This window comes from Micrasema longulum, unplaced genomic scaffold (genome assembly GCF_059751315.1).
Source record: "Micrasema longulum isolate JH-2025_06_02 unplaced genomic scaffold, ASM5975131v1 h1tg000094l, whole genome shotgun sequence".
In the NCBI taxonomy this organism is placed as follows: Eukaryota; Metazoa; Arthropoda; class Insecta; order Trichoptera; family Brachycentridae; genus Micrasema; species Micrasema longulum.
The window spans coordinates 30,517-57,275 of record NW_028277300.1 but is presented as its reverse complement, the minus strand read 5'-3'; the positions used below and the strand labels follow the sequence as shown (position 1 = coordinate 57,275).

Sequence of the window (26,759 nt, the reverse complement as noted above, 5' to 3'; positions counted from 1 at the left end):
TATTGACCTAGCGGCAATTATAAATTTCTTAAAGATTGGGGAGAGAAGTAAGCACTTGTATATAACATAGAAATTTGTTTAGTCTGACGATGTCGGTCACGACGAAACTCGGTCACTAGTAAAAATTTAGAAGTAAAAGTGGAATAAAACAATATACGTATTTTTATTATTATAATTAAAGTACAAAATAGTTGTGTTATTATATTATAGATATCTTATACAGCGCCATGTTCGTTATATAATACCCCAAGAGCGCTTTACAAAGTGATTCTATAGATAAACAAATTTAATTGAAACTTTTAAATTTGTAATTTAAGTCAAATAAATATATGTTATATATATAACTTATACGTAACAGTTCTTCAATGGACGCTATAAGAATTTGAACTTATTAATTACAAAGCAATTACAAAAATATAAATTTAAAAGATCTTAGAACTCGCGAGAACTTTAGAGTCACGAGCCATAAGATGCGCCCGAGTACAGCCGACCAGGTTTCGGCTGAGCCGAAGTTTGACCAAATTTTGGCCGAAACTGAAACTACTTCGGTCGGTCACTAATTATTATGTCTTTCAACAATTAAACATAATGTAATGCAGGTGATTATAGTTTTTCAAAATTAAGACTTTTTTCTTACGTAATACTAGGGGAGAGAAGTACGAAATAGTCCGTATCATAGTGCAAGGAAAAGTTAAAGGAAAACGTAGAGTCAGAAGAAGAAGTGTCTCCTGGCTTAAAAACTTGAGAAAGTGGTTCCACTGTAACTCCTATGCCTTATTTAGAGCAGCTGCGGAAAAAATAAAAATTGCCATGATACGAGTCAATTTCCACCGTGCAGTGGCACAATAAAGATAAAAATACTAACATTAAGTATGTTAAGTTTTAAAATCCTAAAGTTATTAAATAGAACAATTATAAAACAACTGTGTAATATGTATAGATATATTGTTATTATATTATTTCATAATTTTGTAATAGAACACTGTACCTACGTTAATTGTATTTATGATTATGTTTATAAAAGGCATTTGTGCCGTGTATACACTAATAAATAAATTATTTTAGATGTTTGAAATTAGAGAAGCAAATCTGATGTTTAGTAAATTACCTATTTTGTCTTTGTATCAAATTAAACGTAGTTTTTAGGTATAAGGTATGCACTAAATAATTATAATGATGTTTTTTATTTCTCTTTAATATTAAAAAAACTATCTATCTATAATATTAATACTCCAGAACAGATGTTTTTTTATTTCAATTTTTTTTATTATTATTTTTTTTTTTTTACAATACAAGAGGTTAAACAGAGTATTCATAAAAAAATGATAATTACATAGCAATAAAATACATATTAACAGTAAAAATAGTAAACAAAAAATCCCACAAAGGCATGGCCTATTCGTAGGTATACAAGAAATGTTTATGAATTTTTTGCTCCTATAATAAATAGAAAGGTATATTTTTGTGGAATATAAGAAAGAGAAAAGAAAATATTCTATAAAATACTAGAATGTACTTTTTTATTTTATAGTCATTAAAAAAGGACATAAAAATATTTAAAAAACATAAAAATATTCCTTATCATTAAAGGACAACAAAATATATCATAGAAAAAAGATCTTATATCTTTAGTTTGAATCCAGGTTGAGCGTGTTTTTAAAAGAAGGAAAATTTTGGAAGTTTGGGATCAATGAAATACTATAAGAAAAATTGATAACTTATATGGCGCCATTTTCGTAATATAATACCTCAAGGGCGCTTTGCATAGTGATTCTATAGATAAATAAATTTAATTAAAGATTTTAAATTTGTAATTGTGATTACATGCTACAGATTTATTCAAATGATTTAGAGAACGAGCGGGTTTTGATCTTTTTCCGAAACATCACTTCACTCTCACAGCCTCGCGCCTCTGCTTGTGAGCATTCCATGCCATAGGGCCTGCGACCGCAAATGCGCATTCACTGAATTTAGTGCGATGTTTGCGTAGATGTATAATAACTTTTTTTCTCGCCGTAGACGTAGCTGATCTAAGCGTCAGCTAGTCCATCTGGAATGCATAGTTTCCGTAGATATTCCGGAGTAGAGGTATTGTTTATTGGCTTTAATATGAAACCCAGTTTTTTTTTTAAAAATATGTACGAAGGTGATCAATTCATGTCGTATTTTGTTTTATCTTTAAATTTGATTGGTTGATATTTATTACACTCTTTACCCCTATTAGTTCCTTTCGTCGCAACCCTAAAGTATCCCCTTTGGCACGAGCTACGAAACCAGGTAGAGACGATCCGAGTTATTACTTACAATAAGAGCTGGTTTCTTAGGATGCCTCCGCCAGGTGGTACTGCTACCCCGCGCGCGTGTGTTGGTGCGGTGCATATCATAGGTCCGTGTCGCGGTGTGCGTGAATGGTGAATGCACCCGTGCGTGTGTGTGCGTATCATCTTGTTTTCTGCACACAGCCGCAGCCGCATTGCATTACAAAAGGAAGACCGTTGCATCTGGAGACCCTTTATCCGGAGATAATAAGGAGGAATAAAAAAACACTCGTGTTACGAACGATATAATAATCCGTTTCGAATCGTGTACCAGTTGCGTTATGTGTTGGTGGCTAAATATTATTACGGAAAAACGCCTTTTTTTAAATCGTATGTAAACGGTATCTTTCTTTTAACGGAATTGTGTAATTCATTATATTTCCTTTAATTTATTATTTTTAATAATATTTTGAGTTTGTGTAATTTTTGCAGAAAAGGACTGGATTCTACTCCCCGTGGAGCTGTTGATGTTAACATATTACAACAAGGATGGAGAACATTTTAGAGAAGGCAATACAGAAAGTCTAGGCATCTACGTGGTTTATAACCTGTTATCACCCACATAAATAAAGTTTGTAGGTCTTTAACTTCACAAACATCAACAGATAAAAGAATTGAAGGAATATAGATGTTCAAATATGGGCAGCATGGTGAATGTTACATAGTGTGTAAAGTGGCCACTTAAGCCAGCCAAAAAAAATACCATATTATCTTTTACAGAATATTTTATTTTTTCTGTCTTATTTTATACAAAAATATTATAACTGTCCATTATTTACTATAGAAGCAAAAATTCTTTAACATTTTCTTGTAGACCCACGAACAGGTCATGCCTTTGTGGGATTTTTTTGTTTACTATTTTTCTATTAATATGTAATTATGCTTTATTTTTTTAATACTCTGTTTTATTATCATGTTTATTGTAAAAATACCAAAAAAAAAATGAATAAAAAAAAAATTACAAATGACAGGTCATAAGCCCTGTAGATGCCTAGACTTCTATATAACCTTCTCTAAAATAAACTTCACCTCTGTTGTAATATGCTAATGAACAATTTTTATTTTCCTTAGTTCTATGATAAACATAGTCTATTATAATATTTACAACACAATATGTACATTGTACATCTGTACTTATTCTAACATTATTTATAACGATTGTACACTTACCATCCTAATTTAAAATATTCAAACTGTTTTTATATATGCACAAATCGTTGTTATCGCTGCTTAAAAACAAAAGGGCCACAAATCAAAAACCCCGAAACTTCGCCTGAAAACAATTTTTCAATTTTTAAACTTCTTCTTGGACCAGTTGGTTTGCTTAGTATGTGAAATAATTCAGTCAGATGAATCTCTTCGCAACAATAAAGGTTTCAGCTCTTTAACTTCACTAAAATCAACAAATGGAAGAATTGAAGAAATTTGGATGTTCAAACATAGGCAAAATAGTGAATGTTACACAGTGTGTTAAGTGGCCACTTAAACCAGCCAATGACAGGTCATAAGCCCTGTAAATGCCTAGACTTCCATATTCCCTTATTTATGGTATTCTCCATCCCTGTTGTAATTTGTTAAATGATTTTCTTTAAAAATATTGAAAACGTGTATGGAATTTTATCTATTACCACGTAATTGGTATTATAAAACCGCCAAACTCAACTTAATTTTTGATAAAAATATAAACATTTTGAGATTGAAAGTTTAAATCGTAAACCTGGATTTGAACATCTCAAAATCATCCGATTGTTATCATGAAGTTTAAAAAGCATTTTTATTTAAAGCTGAATGAAATATATTTGTATATTGTATTGGTTGAATCGTTTTCTCGTTAACTTGTTTTATAGGTTCGTCCAACTGCAAGTTTCCTTTACTCCCACTCTTGTCCATAATCAACCCTTCCCATATATAATCATCCCCACAACGTGCAGGTGATGTTGCATTACCCCAATTAACCGCTTCATTCAGCTGGCGTAAACAGCTGTTTTGACTTAAACCTTAGGCCTTAGACAATTTGTAACAACTGACAGACTTAGAATATTGTTTAATCGTATTTCACTGTCTACTGACAAAGGAATAATACTTCCCCGTAGAATTAATGCAAAAAATGAAAAATTAATATAACTGCTGTTGAGATCTTCATTTATTGCAACAGAGAGGGAAAACTTAAACTATGATTTTGAAGAAAGCAGTGAGTTGAGGGTATATGGAAGTCTAGGCATTTACATGACTTATGACCTGTCGTGGGCTGGGTTATGTGGCCACTTTACACACTTTGTAACACTCACTATTCTGCCTGTGTTTAAACATCCACATTTCCTCAACTGTTATGAATGGTCCATGACAGACCTTTCTCCCTGTATATGTCTAGACCTTTATATTCCCTTCTCAAAAATGTTTTCTCTCTCCGTTGCAATAAAATTAGATCTTAATAATATCTTAGCGAGTAAAATCCAGCTTGTCTACAAACATTTAGAGATACTCAAAACATTTTTGATTAACTATTGAGTTTATTTAAATGATTTTTTAAAACCTTTTTGTTGTAGAACAGAATACTAAAATATTGATTCAAGATACATTTATTTATTACATAAATAATATTCATTTTGTTGAAATAACATTAATTTGACATAATTTTAATATGTATGATGTGTAATATTAAATAATTATTTACTTTAATAAAGTATTAATAAAATCACATAATATTCATATGTTATAATGAAAACCATTGAAAAATACGTAAATCGAACGGTTATAAGAAACTATTTAACTACGATAAAGTATTCGAGCAGCGCGTAAAAATATTGTATATCGTCGTCAACGGGAAAATACCTCTTATGTGGTCGATTTTACGAAAATGAGTTAAATATGACATTGCGTAGATTTTCAACTGTTCTACCGATTGGAAAAACCTCCCATGCGTAGATAATACTGTTACTTAATTCAAAACCTTTATTTGTATCTCTTATGTGGTCTTTGAAAAAAAATCGTTTTCAAATACCTCCCATGTATTCCATGTATACATAGGAGCTTTTGATTTAGCAAACTTCTATGAATATTAGCATAGTGCGCGTTTTGAAAAAAACACATAGGAGATGTTTCATTGTTTCTTCCTGCTCATTCCTGCCTTTGGCGCCTTTTTTTGACAGTGTTGACAGATTGATTTACTCTCACCTAAAAACGTTTTAAAGCATATTTTTAGCATATTAGTGGTGCATTACAAACAACATAGAATACTATAGGAAAGAACTGATAATACTTTATGTAAGTACTATTATTTATTACGTAAATTATGAGGTTTTTTGTTTTCTTTACTACTCACATAGTATTGAGGTTATGTTGTTTAGTTTAAATAATGCGGAATATTATGCATTTAACTTTTCGGCAAGTTCATTCGAACCAAAGCTTTTAAAAATTGCTAATGCCTAATACTATTTGTTCAAAAACCAAATTTGATTGTGTAAACTTTTCTCAGATAATGACAAGTCGAGGAAGACGTATGATTGAAATGGTGAACGAAGAGAATAATAAAGCAACAAAAAATGCAACAGAAGTAGAAAATAATATTGGCGAGCATTCAACACTTCAGATGACATTATCATCTGAGGAATATTTTTCTTACATCTCGGATGAGTCCTTGAAGAAAATAATTTCAGAAGTATTACCATCCACCAATGATTACGAATCGCAGATTGCAAAGCGGACTGATGATGGTGTTTTTATCAATTTTATGAATATTGAAAATGAAATGGAAATTCAATTTTTGGATCAAGCAGAAGGGACCACAACTACAACTACAATTCAAGCAAGTTCTAATTTATCAGTAGATAAAACAGTGCACACTGAGGACCCTGTTATTAATCATGAAGTGGAGATTCAATTCTTAGACCAACAAGCAGGGATTGCAACTCGAGAAAGTTCTGATTTATTAATAGACAAAACATTGCGTGATAGAAAAGAAACTGGAAGACTTCTTCGAGCATCAGGAAGTCCATACGTGGGATATCGTAAAGTTAATCAAAAGGTGGTTAACGATTCGAAAAAACCAGCAAGACTTATGAAGAGTCGCTGTGGGCATAATTTGTTAGTAAAAAAAACTCAGAGGTCTTTCATGTGTGCCCAGATAACTGACTGCATTCGTCAAGGTCTGTTTGAACAATTTTGGGAATTAAAGACTTGGGCTGAAAAAAAGGTGTTTATCAGAGGATTTGTGCACACACGATCTATAAGAAAAAGACGAAATAAAAATGTGATTGAATCTAAAGTTTCACAAAAAGAACGAGGCCATGATATTTTATTACCAAAAGATGGGGGTGAAATGGTAAAGGTCTGTAGGAGGTTTTTATTGAATACCTTGTGCTTGGGAGAAGATACGTTCAAAAGATGGAATAAAAAAGAAAATATTATTGAACATGATTCAGCTGAACATAATACAACTGCACAATTACCGCCAAGAAAAAAAAGGAAAATTGAGACTTCCCAATCTGTAAATAATTGGCTAGCTTTATTACCTAAGGTTCCTAGTCATTATTGCAGGAAATCATCCAAAAAAATGTATGTAGAACCGATATTTCGATCAAAGAAGCACATGCATGACGTATATTTGAAATGGTGCCTTGAAAAAGAATTATGCTCTGCTTCCTTGAGCGCATTTAAAGAAGTTCTCAAAAGCAAGAATATTGCTATTCACAGTCCAAGAAAAGATCAATGTGATACTTGTTGCAGCTTCAAACTGGGTCATATTTCAGAAGAGCTGTACAATGTGCATGTGATTAGGAAAGATCAGGCTCGCTTTGAAAAAAATAAAGCAAAAACTGATGCTCAAGTCAATAGTAAACATATTGTAGTGGCTATGGATCTTCAAAGCATTCTATTGTGCCCAAAGACATTACAATCTGCAATGTACTACAAAATGAAATTACAGGTTCACAATTTTTCAATATACAATTTGGCAAATCGTGATGTTAACCTTTATGTGTGGCACGAAGTAAATGGTGGTGTTACTGCAAATGAATTTACCACGTGTATAATTGATTTTATTTTGACTTGTGATGCAACATGTGAGAAAATTACATTAGTGTCAGATGGTTGCGGTTATCAAAACAAAAATAAAACCCTTGCTAGTGCCCTCAGTGATGTTGCTGTCAAAAAGAATTTGACCATCGAGCAACTTTACCTGACTAAGGGACATACAATGATGGAAGTAGATAGTGTCCATGCTACATTGGAGCACTTGTTTATCCCTCCAATAAACACGCCCTCAGATTACATCGCAATGATGCGAGCAGCAAGGCCTGAAAAGCCCTACACTGTGAAAGTAGCGAGCTATGATTTCTTTTTAAATTACGAGGGTAAAGAAACTAATTTTAAATCAATCAGACCTGGAAACCAAATAGGGGATTCAACAGTGGCTGAGTTGTGTAAACTAAAATACACCCCAGATGGAAATGTATTTTATAAAACTAAATTTACCGACGAATGGGCAATACTACCTCAGCGGCGTACTATTGAACATAATGTGCCATTGAACAACATTAAACCCCTCTATGATCAGCCCATTCCTATAACAGATTCTAAGTTTAAAGACTTACAATCCCTTAAAAGCGCAGTAGAAAAAGACAGTCATTCATTTTACGATAGCCTTCCTCACAAGCCAGACTCGAGAGTTAAACATAAAATTAAATCTAAAAATTAAGTACTAAGTTGATTACTTCTTACATACCTGCAAAGATTTATTATTAAAATTATTAATTATAAAGGGCAGGCAGCTACAAGCTGACATAAAATGATTGTATTTTAACAATATTATTTTTATTTTGTTTTATTTACTTTAGTTTTTGTATGAACTTTTTTCTGAATAAATATTTTGATTTGTTTTTTGAATTTTGAATTTTGAATTTTTAACTGGCAATTCAAGTATCCTATGTGGCTGATTGTTCATTTTGTACATCTCTTAACATCTGAAAAAATGCTCCCATGTATAGTTAAAAACCTCCTATGTGTCATTTCATGTCCAAAAAAACCTACCATGTGTTTAAAATCACAAAAAATGTTATTTGTACTTCAAATAAAAAGGTTTTTTTTCGTGAAAATACATTCTGACATTTAAAATTAAAAAGCGTATTTTTGGTGTTTTATAAAACAATTCGTAGCTCTCAGAAATCAGTTTTTAGTTGCTCCTGAACAATTACGTTTTTGACACACGGGAGGTATTTTCCCGTTGACGACGATATGCTGAAGAAAAACTCAACGGTAATGTATTTATTAAAAAAAGCATTAATATTAAGATAGTACTTTGTTTTTATTTGTATTAATTAGTTAGATAAAAGAAACTGTAATAAATATTCATTAATTTAATGTATTACTTGGGATTTATTGAACACGAGCCGCGGAAACGTGAATTAATTAACCTTCAAATATAGTAGGAGAAGAAACAAACAAATTAGGGGTAATTTAGGAGAACGCGTGCCCAGATCAAGGATTTCAGATAGGGTTGATGGAAGATGCGAGGAGGAACGTGGCGTGGGTGAGAAGTTGTTAGTATAGTGCAGTGTTTTTCAACATTTTTGAACACGCGACCCCTTTACAAAATGAAAAAAATCTGGCCATTTATTCAGCAGCGAGGCCTCTAAATCTTATCAATCTTGCGGCTGCGGCTGACAGCGTTCTTTAAATTAAATTAAATGCGCAAAAGTTTGCAGTCTTCTGGAAGTACCTACACCCAATTAGAATATCCAAAGTGCAATGAAAGCTTTGAAATTGTTTGAGCTATTTGCCACATCCTGCCTATGTGAACTAAGATTCTTTTCCATAGCGGACATAATGACGTAACACATGCCTAGATCTGGTATCTCTCATCAATTTAAGGGTGCCTGAAAGAATTGCTAGACAGGTGCCACCGTCAGTGCATACTTGTAACGCCGCACAGTGTTTCGTTTCATACAAGCTAGAAACTAAAAATTCTGAATGTACTTTTAACTCACGTTTGCGATTCATTTAATCCTAAAAAGAGGTTTTTTTTATTAAATATGTAATAATAATTCATTTTATAAAAAATATGTCACATTTTGTTATTTAATAAACGAAATAAATTTTCTGGAAATTGATATCTGCATCCAATAATGTATTTAAGGATCATAAATAATTGAAATTATTACTTTAATTCTATTGACTGATAAATCGGTCAACCTATAAAATAAATCATTGAAAATTATATTAGATACTTAGGCATAAAATAAAGATTTCACCCGAGAGAACTAATCTGCCTTCACTTGTTTTGTCAGAATAACCATTTTACAGCTGATTTTAATATGTTAAACATGATAACTGAAAGGGTTTAAATAAACTTAAAAGTTTGGCATTGTAAGGAACACAGAAGTGAGGCAACGGACACAGCAACCCTTGGTATATACTGTCATCCAAGGCGTTTTGGCTGGCAAGGCCATGTACTACGTATGCCTTCCGAGAGCCTTAACCATGCTTGCCTTTGTTACAAGGCATCAGGTTCTTGGCGTCCTGGTCGTCCACTGTTGACAATTTGTGGGCAGTTTGCGTCAGAGTTGCGGTACGTGGACTTAACTTGGGAGGATGTACGGGAGGTCGATCGCTTGGCCGGAGGCAGATTATGGAATCCATATGCTCCACATAGGGAGCGGATATGGTATGATGATGATAAAACTCAAAGGTTTTTAAATAAAACATTTGTTATAAGTGATTTTCAAATAGATGTATTTTGAGAAATATAAAAAGAGCATGTAATGTAGATAAGCCAAAAGAATAAAATTCTTGTCGAGAAATTCTATTAATACTAATAGAGTTCATTTCACTGGGTTTGGCGCCACAAATATAACAGGACATGGTTGACTTATTTTCAGCCAAAACGTTGCAAATTTTACCATCTACCATTGTTAAAAGCATTTTAAATTTTATGGACAATACTACACCTCCAATATTAACATTAAAATTTTTAAGTTTTTCAATTGCATCTTGAAGTTTTTCGATTTCAGACTTAGTAAGAATATCAGTTTCTTTGGCGAAAATAAATTTAATAGGACGACAATAAGAGGTTGAGGAAGGGCTTAAATTTTGCCAAATTACTATATTAGGGTCATCATTAAGCCTTAATTGTATTGGAACGAATGACATAATAAATAAAAATTCATCTATTGCATGCTCTGTGTGAAATTTCTGTTTATAATTACTATGTCCCGAGCTTCCATCTCCACCCCACTAGCATATAAGAGTCAGTACAGAACCTGAAGGAACTCTTTCTTTTAAGACTTCTGATTCTACATTTAGCAATCGTTCCACCGTATGATTTAAAATCACTTGTAGCTGGATTTCTGCACTAGTTTCCGTTATTTTGACAAATTCCTCGCTCAGGCAACATGCTTTTTTTGCTTTTCTTAAACTATAAAATGCCGGATATATGTTGTGGCCGGTTTTTATGGCATTTTTACGCATAACTTTGTAGGAATGCGAAGATAATTTACAGTCAACGTATAAACTTAGCGCTTCCTCAATTGTCAATGCCCGCTGTTTGTTTACTTGTTGACGTTCCCTACGTATTTTTGCTACTTCATTGGGAGTAGCTTTCAAAATTTTCTTTAGGAGATCGGCAACTGTGCGTTTTCCTGATGCTCGAATAGATACCTGCGTGGCAAACGAAAGTTCTTCAGATGTCTTCGTACTCACTAAATCACGCACTTTTGTCCTTTTGCACTGATCACTGCATGCCCCAAAATCCTTCGCGGGCCTTCCAGTAGACGTAGATGGTTCATTCATGTCTACTGAAGGACTTTGTCGAAAGTTTTCACATATCAAAATATTTTCACTACCGTCGAGCCACTCAATTTTTTTTTTAACAAATCTATCTAGTTTACAGCCAGATTCGGTCCATTTTCTGCTTATATTTAAACAAATAAGCTTAATTTGATTTTTTAACAGTTTTTCACCACTTGCACCAAGTTCACCGACTTCAAATTTACTAACAATATTATTTAACACTCCTTGAAGCCTTTCTTTCTTCGTCAAACTCTTCCACATTACGTACAATTCTTGCCTGGAAATCTCGTATCTGGTACCTGTAAAATAACAAAATAAGATAGATGCAACTTCGTGCGGTAAAATATCGAAACTGTAATGAATTAACAATAAATTGGTCTATTAAAAAATAAAAATAATATTTTGCTACTTTGATATACTCTCCGAGATAAATTCTCGAGAAGTTAGAAATTGATATTTTTTTAACTACTGAAAAATACATAAGATAAATTATTGTTTTTTTAAATACCTAAATGAAATACATTAAAATATTAGAAAAAAAACTATACAACATACCTTCCAAAATAGCTTCCATTTTTTTTTAAATCGAAATAAAAAACTTTAAACTTGATAAACAACCTTTACACGTCGGACGCCAAAATGCAAATAAATGTAATTAGGCTTTCAAAAACCAATTATCCGACTTTCATATTCTGGTATGAATCACCCTAAGCATTAATCACCCCAATTAGGCTTACAATCGTCACACTAACTATCTGGTAATGCCCCCATGACGTCATCGTTTAAGAATTCAAAAGTGACTTTTTATCTTGTAGCTTGTATGGGTCAAAACACTGTGCGCCGTACTAAATAGACTTTATGAACTCGGCAATAGTTCTTCCCACGCATCGGATATATTTAATGTAGGATATTGTTCCTATAGAACAAATCTTTTGAACTTTTTCAAATATGGTGAATAGTAATTAAACCTTTAGTATAATTGAACGTCGTTATGCAAAAAGCAGCCAGCCATGGAAAAGTGAAACTGAGATAATAGCACTTTTATGTGAGAAAAAAATAAAATCTACACAACAAATAATGATACGCAATGAATACATTAATTTTTTTTTATATATTACAAACAAGAATCTCATTAAATAGGTGCGAAGGTTTTCACGGTCACTATTATCAATATGTTTCTTTTTTGGGTGATACCGTGTGTGTTGGATTTGTTCCGATGTATCGGCTACCATTGCAGGAGGCATATTTAGGGTAAACTGAGTATTTTGTAGAAAAAGTGTGTATTTAAGTACTAGTAATTTGTACCGTGTCGCAATTGTGGATATTCTGCTTAACTACGTTCAATCATTATATGAAGCAGTAACTTTATGATTGTCTTGTTATATTAATCCTTAAAAATATTTAATTCTTTTATTTGATTTTTAAGTTTATTTTAAGCGTCTACTGAATGTATCATATAATTTTTAGTTTTGTCTTTTGTTTTTTAATCTGGAGAAAAAAGGAATGTATGCTTTGAAAAAATGTTTGAACCTACTATGTTCATATTATCCGTTTTGTAAAAGGCAGTTATGCCGTAGATGTTAATAAAATAAAAACAGAAAATAAGACGACCTAATTTAGAACTGGTCATTTATATCTCAAAAATAGAACCACTACTTGACAAATCGATTAAAAAGTAAATATGCATCTTAAAATTATTGTATTATTGCCATAGTGTATGACCTTAAACCCTTGCCTTTTACTTTTACCTCGTTTGCGACTGGGACCGCGACCCCCCCAGCACGGTCTGGCGGCCCTTCCGAGGGTCGCGATCCACAGGTTGAAAAACACTGGTGTAGTGTATAGTCTAAAGTGTAACGCACACCTGCCGTCTGCGTCGGTTGGCAGATAGAGATAGTCTCCACCGCCACTGCGTACTTTAAATATATAAATAATGATGTGTATGATATCCACCGCTCGTCTCACCGAGAGAATCACTAATACGCACTTAGGTTTATTTAGGCGGTTAATATAATATCGTAGGTGTATTGATAAAACCCTTTAAACCCATTATTCCGCATACTGAGAAATATTTGAAGCAATTCGGATGTTCAAACAAAGGAAGAATAGTGGGTGTTTCGCAGTGTGTTAAGTGGCTACTTAAACTACTTTTTGGTTTTCTCTTAATTTTATATTGTTTATATCTTTTTATATTATTTTTTATCTTGTTTTTCTAATTATTTATACTTTGTAATGGTCACATGGCTGGTTGGGTATTGTAGTACCTGCCCAATCGAGCGTGAATAAAATATATTATTCTCCTTATTATTATTTTGAATCGGGTTGTGGTCCCGTGGCCATTGTCTCGGACTCACGGCTCAAAAGTCCGTGATTCGAATCCCACTCTACCCCAACTTGATTCCCATTTTTTAATAGTGAGTTATGTACAATTCCTTGAAAACAGCCCTCAAAATAAAATATTTGGGTAAATCATAAGAACGTAAATATTTATTTTTTAATAAAAAAATAATATTATTAAACCAGTCAAGATATGCCCTACTCTTAGATGTTTTCCATCTCTGATGTAGTATATTTATACAACTCACTATGGGATTGAATCACGTCTCAGTTTACGAAAATGCGGACAAACTAAAAATATGATGGAATAGGGAATCAATTGTATTTTCACAATCAATATGGATATTGTGTAAAAATGTATTCATTCATAATTTTTTTATTAAAATTGTTAAAGATTACGTTTCCACAAAAAAGCTCTACGTTTGGCCTTTACAATGGTGACGTCAAGATTCGTGACGACGCGTCGTTCTATCTAAATTTAAACGGTCACAGAGTTCAAAATTTAACCGAACGTGTTTAACCGTATTAGGGACGTGGCTAATGCAATGAACCAATTTCGCGGGAATTCAAAATTATTTTATTTGTAATATATTTAAATATATTACAAAAAACTTTTTTTTCACTCGGAAGTTTTTTTTCTATTTCCCTTAAATTGTAAAAAAGCGATATTTCCTTCCTTATATATTGAAGAAAGGATGTAGGTATTTCTACGGACAGGCTAGAATAAATCTTTAATATAAGTATAATGCTTATAGGTAGTTCATATTAATACATTCAATTTTGTTCGTGAAAATTTTCGGTGGGAGCTCATTGTAATTTATTATAGAAAAACAACGAGCAATATTTAAATCTCCAAATTCGGAATAATCAGCGATCAGTTCAATCGGTTTCGCGACATCTTCGAGACTGGTATCTTTATTTCAAAATTAAAATTTATACAAACACAGTTAGGATGAAGAATTAAAAACTGGTCGTGGTAAAACATTTGTCGATAGGTTTCCTTGCTATAAAAAAAATCGGATTTATAAAAATTTAAGTGTCTACTATTTATTGTACCTTATTTTTATTTAAAAATACACAAAACAACTAAATATTTGTAAGAATCGTAACAAAAATAATTATCTTTATCTTCTTGCGCAATGATTTCACTAGATTTTCGATACATAAGTTTAAAAAATATGTTTCTCGTGTGTTCATAGGATTCCCAGCATATTGTTAATATTTCATTTGTATTAGTTACGTATTGTACAAAAAATTTATTAGTTTGGCTACTTCAACAATTAATTATTTTTTTCTTTCTTTTCCAGAGACAAACTTATTTCCCGCTCGCAGTGGGGAATCTGCGTGGAGGGGAGTAGCCAAAAAAAGACCAGGTCCACCATGCGCCCCCAAGTCTTGACGAGACGAGGGCGAAAGGCGATCTCTGGAGCGCCCTTGCGAAGGGGGCTGATCAAAACCAAAGTTATTGTTAATCAGTCAAAAAAGCGAAAAATTATCAAAAAACTTGTTAAAAACACTCCAACTAAAGTAACAGCAGAAAAATATGCCACCAAAAAAATTAAAAGTGGAAACGCTACTGCCAAAATAATTCCCAAGGCGACTACAGCCAAAGTGTCCCAGAAGCCAACTGACACAGTTAAAGCCTCCTCCCCAGAACGGAAAAAAGAACTGAAAAATTCGGAAGTTAAATCGCCTCCCTCGGAAAAGAAAAATGAAACGAAACGTATTGAAACTAAAAATCCTTCGTCAGAAAAGAAAAGAGAATCATCAGATGCTCGAAAATCGTCTCTTGATAGAAAAAAAGAAGCTGAGATCAAAAAGAATAAACCACAGGCGTTTGTGCCTAAAAAAGATCAAGTTGATAAATTGAATTCCGAAGAAAAACAAGATCGAAGAATTATCAAAAATAAAACTCCTCCAAAACCAGTCAAAACTAATAAACCTGCCAAAATAGATGGGGGTGAATCAACAGCAAATAAAATAAGAACAAAAAAAATCATTGTAAAACCGAAGTCCTCCTTAGTACTCCCTTCTAAAGACGTTGACAACCTTTCACAGAAGGCTAAGGATTCCAGTGTCCAATGTGAATCACCAAAAAAGACAACTGAACGAATAGATACTTGCAATCAGCCCAAAGGTGTAAAAGACCGAGCGCGATCCCCTGAGAAAAGGAAAAGAAACTGCCCTTTACGCAGTTCATCCGCTCCCTTGATACAAACCAGTGAATCCAACAAATTGGGCAATGATGAAGAAAATTTAAAACATAACATTTCACGATCCTCAAAAGTACCTGTAGAACAAGTTGCTGTCCATAACATAGCTAAAAAACCCGTTGTTCTGAAAAAAGTTGTGAAATCTCAAGAAATAAGTAAAAACGTAAAAGTTAAAGATGGCGATAATATTATTAACACAACTCAAAAGACAGATGATCGTTCATTTTACTCTGATCCTATTCAATCTGTCAATACTTCTAGTTGGTTACCTTCTCAAAAATGTAGTGTAAACGAAAAACAGTCTGATATACTTATGAAAATGCCTTTCTTAGATAGTCAGCTTGTGTCCCCATTGGGTCGGAAAAAGCTAGTAGGAAAAGTGAAGCCGATTGCTAGAGTGAAAGGCACAGTTATTGAAAGTACAAGACACCAAACTGATAAAAAAGTTTCTAATATTGATGTCTCCAAGTTAGATGAAAGTTTTACCCGAACAACGGATTCTGAAACTTCTGAAAAACTAAAAAATGACACTGAGAAGAAAAAAAGTGTCGCTCTGTCTTCGAAATCAGTAGAGGAAGTTAAGAAAATTCTGGAGTCTCCAAAACCTTCTAACAAACCATCTAAGAAATTGGAATGTGGAAAATCATCTGAAATCAATTTGGGAAAATCAACCATCGTTGAAGCTGATAAACAATCGTCCAAAATTATCCCCAAACTTAAAACAAAGAAATCTCTGTATTTGAAATCCGCTCAGTTGACCAAGAAACAAAATATAAGTTCATTAAAAGAAAAACCAATTGGTAAGAAGGTAAAAAAAGTCGCCATGGTTAAAGGAGTAAAATTAGCGAAAAATATACTTAAGGTGTCAACAGCTTTTAAAAAGAAGGCTGAATCTAGTAAAGATAGTTCTTGTAGTGGCGACGAAATAACATACAGCTTCCCTGAATCTGTTGGAACTTCTGAAAATGTTCAAGATGTGGACAAAGGTGCAATAGTAACTAAGCCAAACGATGATAAAAGTCTGCCAAAGAAATTAAATGTATTTAAGACAGGTAAAACTACAGAAAATGCTTTGAAAAAAACCTATATTAAATCTTCTAATGCTTGTAGTAACCAAAATCAAAACAAAGATAATTCAAACAAACCGAAATTATCTGAAGAATCAGAAAAAACAGATACAAGTTTAAACAATAAATTAATTTCCAAACCGGAGATTGTGGAAAAATTGTGTACTGTTGACAAAAATAATATGGAAACGCTCCTAAAAAATGTAAAAGAAACCTCAGATATCGATGTCAAAAGGGAAATTCTCGCAATGAAAGATCCAGCGATAAACGCTCCAGTAAAGAAATGTTTGGTTTTACCAAATCAAGAAAATATTGACTCCAAGAAAAAAAACCCTGATAAATGTGTTTATTCATATGAATCGACTGATGACAATTCCGAGGACGATGAAAGATTTGCCTTTCCTAGAGTTAAAAGGGAAATCAAAACAAAAAGTATTTCCCCCAAAGGAAAAAATAAGAATATTGGTAAATCTTTAGCTAAACCCGTTAAAAAATTCATAACTATACCAACCAATGATAACAAACATCGAATGAAATTGCTAGGTTTTTGGACAGGGCCAAAGAAACACCGAGAAGCCTCTTTAAATGCTGTCGCGAAAGTGCAGTGTTTGTATGAGAACGAGAGCAGAACACATCTCGAACTCGGACTTATGAGAACTGTCGATAGAGTCCTACCAAAGTGGAAAGACACAGTCAAGAAAAAGTATATTAAGACCGAAAAGCGAGAGTCCACGTCTTCTGAATCTGAATATGAAAAAAAGGTAAAATCAGAAATTACAAGCTCCGAAGATGAATGTAACGCTCCAACCAGGACTTTGCGTTACCAGCCCACTGGCGCCGGGAAATATTGGGAAATGAAAGTATCGTCGAGCGAGGAAAGCGAAGCTGAACATAAAAAGCAAGCGCCCGAGAAGAAGAAAGTAATAATGAAACCGAAAATAGTCGTTAAATCAGAAAATACTTCAGATTCTTCGAGTGACTCTATCATAATAAAGAAGCCCAAAGCCAATCCGGTTCCGAAGAAGCGACGTAACCGCACTGAGGTCGTTATGGACTTAAGAGATATGGTGGTCAAGAAAAGAATGGCCAGTCTTAATGCGACAGCCATGCTCGCTGCCAGCTACGAGAAGAGGTCTCCCAAGTCCAAGGACGAGACCTCCTCGGACTATACCAGTAGCGAACAGGAGGAGAAACAAGCCAAAAAATCCAAAAGCTACGCGAGCGAGAAGGGTGAAAGTTCCACATCGAGGAAGGATTTTCCTTTAAGCGGCGCTGAAAGTACTGCCAGTAAATCTAAAGTGGCCGTGATAGTTAATCAGGAAGCTGATGTTACCATCACGGGAGTATACTCCACACATACTGGGTTCTGCACTGTCTCCGAGATGCAGTACAGAATCTCCGCTACCAGCCACACGCAGACTACGGCGACCGCTGCTAATGAAAAGGTAATCATTTTATTATACTTTTTTCAATGTAAATGAATGATTCAACAACTGTTTGGCGTTGGCCAATTAAAGTGATCACTTTACACTCTGAAGTATGTAATTTTTTCTGGTCTGAAGATGCCCTTTACATGGTAAAAGCGCTAATTTTCGCGAGTCCAGGTGTTTTGTACTGTAATTTAAAATTTTGATTGGGCCTTCTGTCCTATTACGGTTTAAAATAAACTAAACTATTTACATTTAATAATAATAATAAACGTTGACTATTTGTATTGCGTAGTTTTCGTGAGAGATCACTTCAAGGGCGCTGGTTATTTTATTTTAGGTTTTATCTTACACACTTATTTAAGTATTTATTTGTTTTGTAGACACATACAGTCAACAATGATTAAATTACATATTGACGATAAGGTTGAAAGACAGACCAGTGAAGTTTCTAAATAATAATCATACATGTTAAATGTGTGCGTGCGTATATATAAGAGGGTGTGTTTGTGTTCATTTTTATGAGAGTGAATTTTCGGGTGTGTGTAAACGTGTGCACGATTAAAAAGCAAGTGGGAGTGTGTCGCAGCCAGACAAAAAGAGTCGTAATTTATTTTTAAATAAATCAAGGGGCGTGTTAAATAAAATAAAATAAGCTGAAATCTTTAAAATTGACGTTTCGTTGTCCCGTTTTTTGCACACCAATACTGAACCGATTTTGTTGTTTTGTTTTAAGAAAGTGTCAGAATGAAATTTTCTTTGTCGGTACCTTGAGCGTTTTTCAAAAATGATTGACATACTTGTATACCGTACGCCCTCAGACGGCAGATAAAACAGGGCGCTTTTTAATTTTTTTTAATTAAATATTTTCGTTCGTATAATTTACCCAAATATTTCAATTTTGATGGCCATTTTCAACGAATTGTAAATAACTCACTATTGGAAAATAAAAATCAATTTGGAGTAGAGTGGGGTTTGATTCTCGGACCTCTGATCCGTGAGTCCGCAACAACAGCCAAGGGACCACAAGACTAAGACTACTTGTATGCTTCTAGCTCCTATAAGAAACAATTTATCAAAAAAACACGCTCATGGTACATTTATAGTGTGTAAAAAAAACATTGCTCTTGTGCCATAATCCAGGGAGAATATACCGGTTTATTTTTCATGAATCTTGACGTCACAATTATCAATGCCAAACATGTCGCGTTTTTCTAGTGACACATTTTTTATGATTTATTTTTTAAAGTTTCGTATGAAAACATTTATCCACAATATCCGTATTGATTTTAAAAATACAATTAAATTAATAATTCTAAATCCATCCCATGTATTTTTATCGGTATTCGTAGTATTTGATATTTCCCTATTTTTATATTTACTCCATATTGCAATTTTTCAATTGGTGTGGTAAATTATAGTAGATAGTTTAGGAATATTCATAGGGTTAAAATAATATTGTTACTTTATAATTATGTAATTTTTTTTATATCCAGTGATTGATATCAGACAGGAATATTTTTACTGAAGGCAATGGTGGTCACTCATAACTAACAGACACACCTGACAGTTTCTCATCATTATGTGATTCGGAGCCGTTTCAATAGCGATCTTATTTCTCGATAAATGTTTTTTTTTAAATTTTATAGTCATTTTTCAATAAAGTACACATGTTATTACAATATGAATAAGATTCATATGAAAAAATAGACGTAATATTGTACACATATAAAATAATGAACATATATTTGTTTTGTTTTTGATGCTTTGAAAAAAATAAATTAGTGTAAAGGGATAAGAAAAAAAAACTCAACAAAACCAAATATATAAAAATGGAAAAAAAAATACAGTTAAATCAAGTTCGAACTTATTTGGCACAGAAACAGTTAATTCTCTTAAATAGGGCAAAAAATATGTAATATTATAATGCCAGAACCGTGGAAATGTAAGAGCCTCTAGCTGAAGAGGTTATGGCTGTTTTACTTAGTGAAATTGATCACGTTGAATTTAAGAGGTTGATGATAGCTGATAAATGACCAACACAATATGTTCTGATTAATTTGAAAGTTGTTTAAAAGCTTTTAATATGACATATTATCGTGTTTTTAGCTAATATAATTTATTTTTTTCTGTGTTGGAACAGAGTTACTAACCCTAGTTAGACAGTCAAAATAACTTTTTATTGTTTTAATATAATAGTTTAATAGATGCATAATAAGATAAATATGTTACAAATTAATTTTAACCGTTTTGCGATGGCTACTTTTTATGTATTTAAAATACAAAAAAGGGCACATTTTAATTTTACATTAAGTGCGGAGTAAAGTTTGATAGTCAAGACAGTAGTGACAGCTCTATCTAGCGGTTTATATTTGAAAATTTGAGGTAGTTACAGCGTATGCGTCCGATCATTTGAAGTTTGAGATGACATATTCTTATGTTATCTGACACTTCGGAAGAAATGTTGCCGTAAAAAATAGTATGTATTACCATTTTTTTTATCGTTAGCTATATCTTCCAAAAAGCACGTATCGATATTTCGGTAGAGCCGGCTTTGTAACGCCCAGGTAGATAGAGATATTAGATAAGTTAAGTGTACCGTCTCGATACATACCGATAAAGATAGGGTTTGTAATCGCCCCCAGAGACCTTATTCTGGATTAAGTTGTAAATTCTGCGCATTCACTAAACGGAGAAGTAATCCAAGGATCGGAATCCCGAACTTGGCAAGATTCTATGACAATATCTAGCGCAAGATGCCAGGAGCGCAGAATCTGAACGTTCCTAATAATTTAGTGGGTACGGGCCGACACAGAATTAATCTGGAATTATGATCACAGCCAATACTAATGAACGTAATATGCCCGTATTACCTAATCTTACTGACCCATTGAGCTGGATTTCTCTATGGTACTACCTAAGATCGATGTAAACCAAAGGCAGTTTAATCTTCTTGCAAATATTTTGATTGTTTTTTATTATTTTTTTACGACGCATCATATTTCACCGCTGTTTTCTCATTTCAGCCCGTGTATGTCATAACACGTCAGTAATTGAATATAATAATACCTTGTGCCTAGTAACGATATTGCGCCGTAACTTTGTTAATGTCAACAAGGTCAGACTGAAGGTACGGACTACCGACAATTTTCTGACAAATGGGATTTAAATGGTTCTCTTCAGTGTGTATGTTACAGTCGTGTCGTTATTTTTACACGCAGTAGACTTTACATAAAGAATTCGTTAATTATACAGTATGTAATGCGCAACCTTTTCTAATGGTAAAATTTGAAAGAATGAATAAAACGTACATCCGAAGATCAGTTACCCTTTTGATGTGAATGCGAATGAACATCTTTGCCTCGACCAATATTTGTGTACTTTCGAGGACCTCCTCGTGTGCTAAAAACTATAAGGATTATTATTATTTTATTTTTTTTGTTTATTTTTCCATACTGTTACATATTATGCATGTATTAAATTACATATTTTATACATTATATTTATTAAACATTAGAAGAGAAAAAGAGAAAAAATACATATTCTAAAAATAAACATAGCCTTAAATTTGGAAAAAATGCCCACAAAGACTTAAACGTCTGAGCGTGGGCCATTCCTTTTTTACTGTTTTTGGTGAATTTTTTGGTATACAAACACAAATATTACAGAATATCTAATACTAATAATAATAATAACTAATAATATGACTGGATAGCCCGTTTCGTCGACTACCGGAATGGTCGCGAGCGGAGAAGGAGTTGCGAAATGATGTCACAGCAATGCGCGTGGGGATCTAAATTTGGGCTTGTGTGGGCACGGCGCGCGCTCAGTTCTTTTTTTCATTTCAACTTTCTTTCTGACAAATAAAACGTAAAAATCTCCCAAAAACGAGAGTAACGTATGTAATTTCGCATTCACGAAATAGGGATCCGTCGGGAAGAATACTCCCTGGATATATATTTTTTTTGTATTTCATTTATATTTTTTAAAATATGTAATAAAACATAACAGTAAATCCAAATCGTTAATTCAAATCACCGCCAAACAATAAAATATACATTAATTTTTTGATAGTGCCCTATTGACGGAAATCTCGCTGTCTTGATATACGATATCGCAAAGAAATTGCTCTACCCACTGGCATAAACATTGGCAAGCTATGCCATCTGTTTCGAAGATAATTATTAGGGACGTAGATCATCTGAGAGCGGTGAACTCTCAAATAAATGTCCCTCCTCTTGCACAACGATTGGTAGCCTAGCATCCCTAACAAGAAGTGGTTTGGAAAAAAAAAGTCAAGCTCAGTCAATTTCCATACTTATTTTTTTTTCAACAACAACAACAAACCATCACGTCGTTTCCCCGTACGGGTAGGCAGAGAGGATAGAACGCCACAACACTCTATATTTTCATACAGATCTCGCTTCCTCTACATTCATACATCTTCTCATGCACGCGCGCCGATTATTCCGACTTTTGACATGTCCATCTTCAAGTATTTGTTGGATTTGGTCATGCCATGTCTTTCTCGGTCTTCCTCTATTTCTGCATCTATCAACTTTCGCAATGTAAATATTCTTAGCCGTTCTTTCACTGTCCATTCGTTCTACATATCCAAACCAGCGCAGAGCTCCTTTCTTGATTTTGTCGATAATGCTTGTCTCAGCCTTACATAATGTACGGAACTCAACATTTGTGCATCTATAGTACATAGTTTTACCACACATTCGCCTGAGATATCGCATTTCGACAGCATTTAGCCTACTTTTATCCCTGTTTTTCCAAGTCCATACTTCAGGGTCGGGACCAGGACTCCGTTGTGTACTGTTAATTTCACCTCTTGTGACAAACATTTATTTGCCAAGGTTGATTTAAGTGCACCGTTCCCTCTGTTCCCGGCACTCACCCTCCTTTCAATATCTTTCTCAGTCATTCCATCCCTAGTAAACATACTTCCCAGATACACAAATTTCTCTACCTTTTTTAGTATAACTCCATTCACAGTGATTTCACATTTAGTCATACTTTAATTTCTTTCAAAAACCATCACATTCGATTTATCGACATTCATCAGCAAATCGTTTCCCTCGCATACATCGTAGACCTTTGTTACCGAGAATTGCATCGTCAGCATACAAAAGACATCATTTTTCTATACATATATTTACATAGAATTTTAATTACAAAAATACACTTTAAATTAAGCTATAACATAAATTGGAAAAAAAGCCCACAAAGACTTTGGCGTCTAAGCGTGGGCTATACCTTTTTTAATTATTAATAATTCTATAGCATATAAATATGGTATGACATGACCATGAAAAGAAAAAAATAGATACATATAGCGTAGAACTTTAAAACAAATAGTTTTTTGAAATTAGTTTCAATGAATTGCATTAATTGGTTAATTTTTAGTAGCTATCTACATACTGCACCTTCTTCTTTTCCTTTTTCCTATTGAGTAATAGTTTTGATTTAAAGTAAATTTTTTTTAAAATACGTTTATTTCTATTCATATATCTTAAGCTTTTTAATCTTTTTTTTCTATTGAATATGTTCTGTAACTTGAATTATAAAAATAAAACTTTTATTTTATTGGTTGGTTGGAAGAAATTGCCATTTGGCAATAGTAATAATAAGCCGACCAATGTACACATAACATTATGTACAAAAAGTGAAATAATTTATTTTTTTTAAATGTAGTTTCAATATTTATTTATTAACGGTTCAAAAAACATTTTACAAATATGTGTTTTAAAAATTATAATCGCAGCAGTGAACAATATAAGATGCTAACACAAAACAAAATAATATTTTAAGCATAATTAAAACTAAACAATCAAATTAAAAGAAAAGAAAAAAAATGCTAAAAAGTGTTTAAAGTTGAAAGCAACAGTGAAAAAGTAACATCAGTGACAGAACAGATATGAAAAGAAAACCTTGGTTAATATAGGGTCAGTCCGAGTCAACTATTCCAGAACTGGTTGTTCATATGTTTCCCAATGGTTTTCAATCATATGTCCAATGTTCGACTTATTTCTATCGCTTTCGTTTTGAAAAAATATGGTATTCTGTTTTCAGTTGACAAATTGGTTTTCTCTGCTATTTTTTTATTTTCTATTCAAATTTTACACAGCGCTATGCACTTTTTTCAATATAAGTTTGTCTGTATTTTGCAAAACGTCTATAAAACTACGATTCATGCTTATAATATCACCATAAAAATTGTATCCGCACTGCTTATCTCGAGCATCTGTTACAGGAATGTTAGGTTATCTGTCTAACGCCTTATATACCAATCTAGGTACAGTAAAATACCCCATCAAAAATATTTCATGTCAAACCTTCTCGGGAATCGAACCCGGAACCTCGAGCGTGTTAGGCGAATGCGCTAATCACTACTCTAAGATGCGGACATTTTTTCACTCGATTTCCTTTTACAGGATTTTCACCTGAGAGTACCCATCGAGTCAAAAACACTCGTGCTGGATTCTGGTTCTTTTTTAACACAGATATGTATTATTCTTCCGCCCAGACGCAGACATTGTAATATCACTGAACTGTAAATTACAATCGTTATATTTTCAATCAATTTGATACACATAACTTTTGTGTAAAATACATGTCTGTCTTTACATATATATATATATATATAAGTATGTAAAACATGTAAACAAGGCGTTTAGATAAATAAATAAATAATACACAAATGATAAAAAATAATTTGTATAATCTTTCAAATAAATTTAATACACCCACCGGTTTCAGAACACGACTGTTCCTTTGTCAAGCCCTAAATATAAGCATTGACCGACGCAACTACGGGACCCTAACCAGTCTCAATTGTTTTAGTAAAATGTGTACCTTTGTTCCCGATAAAGTACGTTGGTAAATTATTTGACATGGAATATTACATACTAATAATCAATAATTTCATTTTCAATTTGCAAAATTCGCCGTCTCAAAAACGACAGTTTCGTAAGTTGGCACTAAATTTAGTTACCTGAATCCACGAGAAATAAATGTATTTTAATGTTGGGGGTAATGCCATAGATAGAAACAAAAAGACGCGTATACGATATAAAAATATTGTCATTACTCTTTTCGCCCTCATTACTTTACCTTCCGCATTTCAGACATTGACTGTGACATTTATCAATAATTTGCCATGACGGATTTCACTGTTAGCAGTAATCATTACTTTTAGCTGAATATGGGTTAATGCTTTTAATCAAATGATAAACAAAATCACAAGAATTGTAATGTATTTATTTAGATAGTTGTCTTTAAAAACTGAAACAACTCGTTTTAGCTTACATTATACGGGATATGTATAATACAAAAATAATTTTAGTTACTTTATTACAGGTTATTAAATTCAGACGCATTGTGTTTAATTATTTTTGTATTTCCCGTTCTTCATCTTAATTAAATTCATTCTTAATTAAAAATAAATGCATTCTGCACATAAATCATGATTTCGTAATATCAGTAAATGTTCATTTAATTTTTCTTTTCTTTTTTTTCATGTTCATGTCATACCATATATATATGCCATTAACTTTTAATCATTAAAAAAGGAATGGCCCACGCTCAGACGCTAAAGTCTTTGTTGGCATTTTTTCCAATGCATGTTATAGATTAATTTTAAGATGTATTTTTCTAAAGTGTACTTTTGTTATTATATTTCTTTGCAAATAATATATAAATAGGGACTAGATTTCTTATTGTCCATACGCTCTGCAGCTGCAAGACGTGCTGTTATCTAGCTCCTATATATCATAATTGTTATATATCATAATTGGAGACTAGTAGCTGCTCTGTAGCGGCAAGACGTGCTGGGATATTTATTTACTGTACAGCGCCCTTGAGGTGATTTTCACAAAAATGGCGCTATATAAATTATCCAAACATTATTTATCTGATTGAATTATTTGTGCAAGTTTGTATGCGTCATCTCTCCATTTCTGAAGTTCACACTAGGGTTATTTATTGCATACCGTTATCAATTAGTTTTCTTAACTATTTTTTTGTTTTTAGTTGACGTGATTTTGTTAATTATTTTCATCACAAAACGATATTCTCTATCATTTACTTCACATATAAATCGTGTAAATAGATTTACCTTTGCGTTCTAAAAAATAATTTATGATAGCGGATAGTAAATTAATTCTCCAAACTGACAATATGAGCTAGTGGATGCAGCCAACAATCTATTAGAAATGTACTCGGATCAAAGAAAATCAACATGTAATAACACTGACTAACCTGGTGTCGAGTCCTCTTCCTTGCCGGCGATCAGCTCACGCTGTCAGGGAAATCGGTGATCAGGAACACTGCAGGCACACTTTCGTCTGGAGGCGGCGGATGATGATGAACGGTGATGGATGATGAAACGTTTACGGCGTTGTGCGAGTTTAGGCGAAGTTATAATAACTATCACGGCGAAATTAGCGAAATGCTTTTGTCAATCAAAAAAAGCGTGCGTAACATGACTCGTTGAAAAAGCGAAGAGAGGCGCGCGGGCCATAAACAGTGTAGCCAAACCAAAAATGTTCCGTCAGGCGTAGCAACCTCACAAAACCAAAATTACCCAGTATCTACTTACATATG

At 33.1% G+C, this 26,759-nt stretch overlaps 1 protein-coding gene across 1 annotated transcript in view; it reads left to right on the top strand.

The window, feature by feature from the left end:
* The window catches only part of LOC148284730 (uncharacterized), a 91,496-nt gene that overhangs the window by 52,696 nt on the left and 12,041 nt on the right, over positions 1-26,759 (top strand). The window contains exon 2 of the mRNA XM_088235618.1: positions 14,747-18,164. Within this exon, the coding sequence (XP_088091744.1) occupies positions 14,820-18,164 (3,345 nt within the window). The 5' untranslated portion in view covers positions 14,747-14,819. The remainder of the gene's footprint in view (positions 1-14,746; positions 18,165-26,759) is intronic.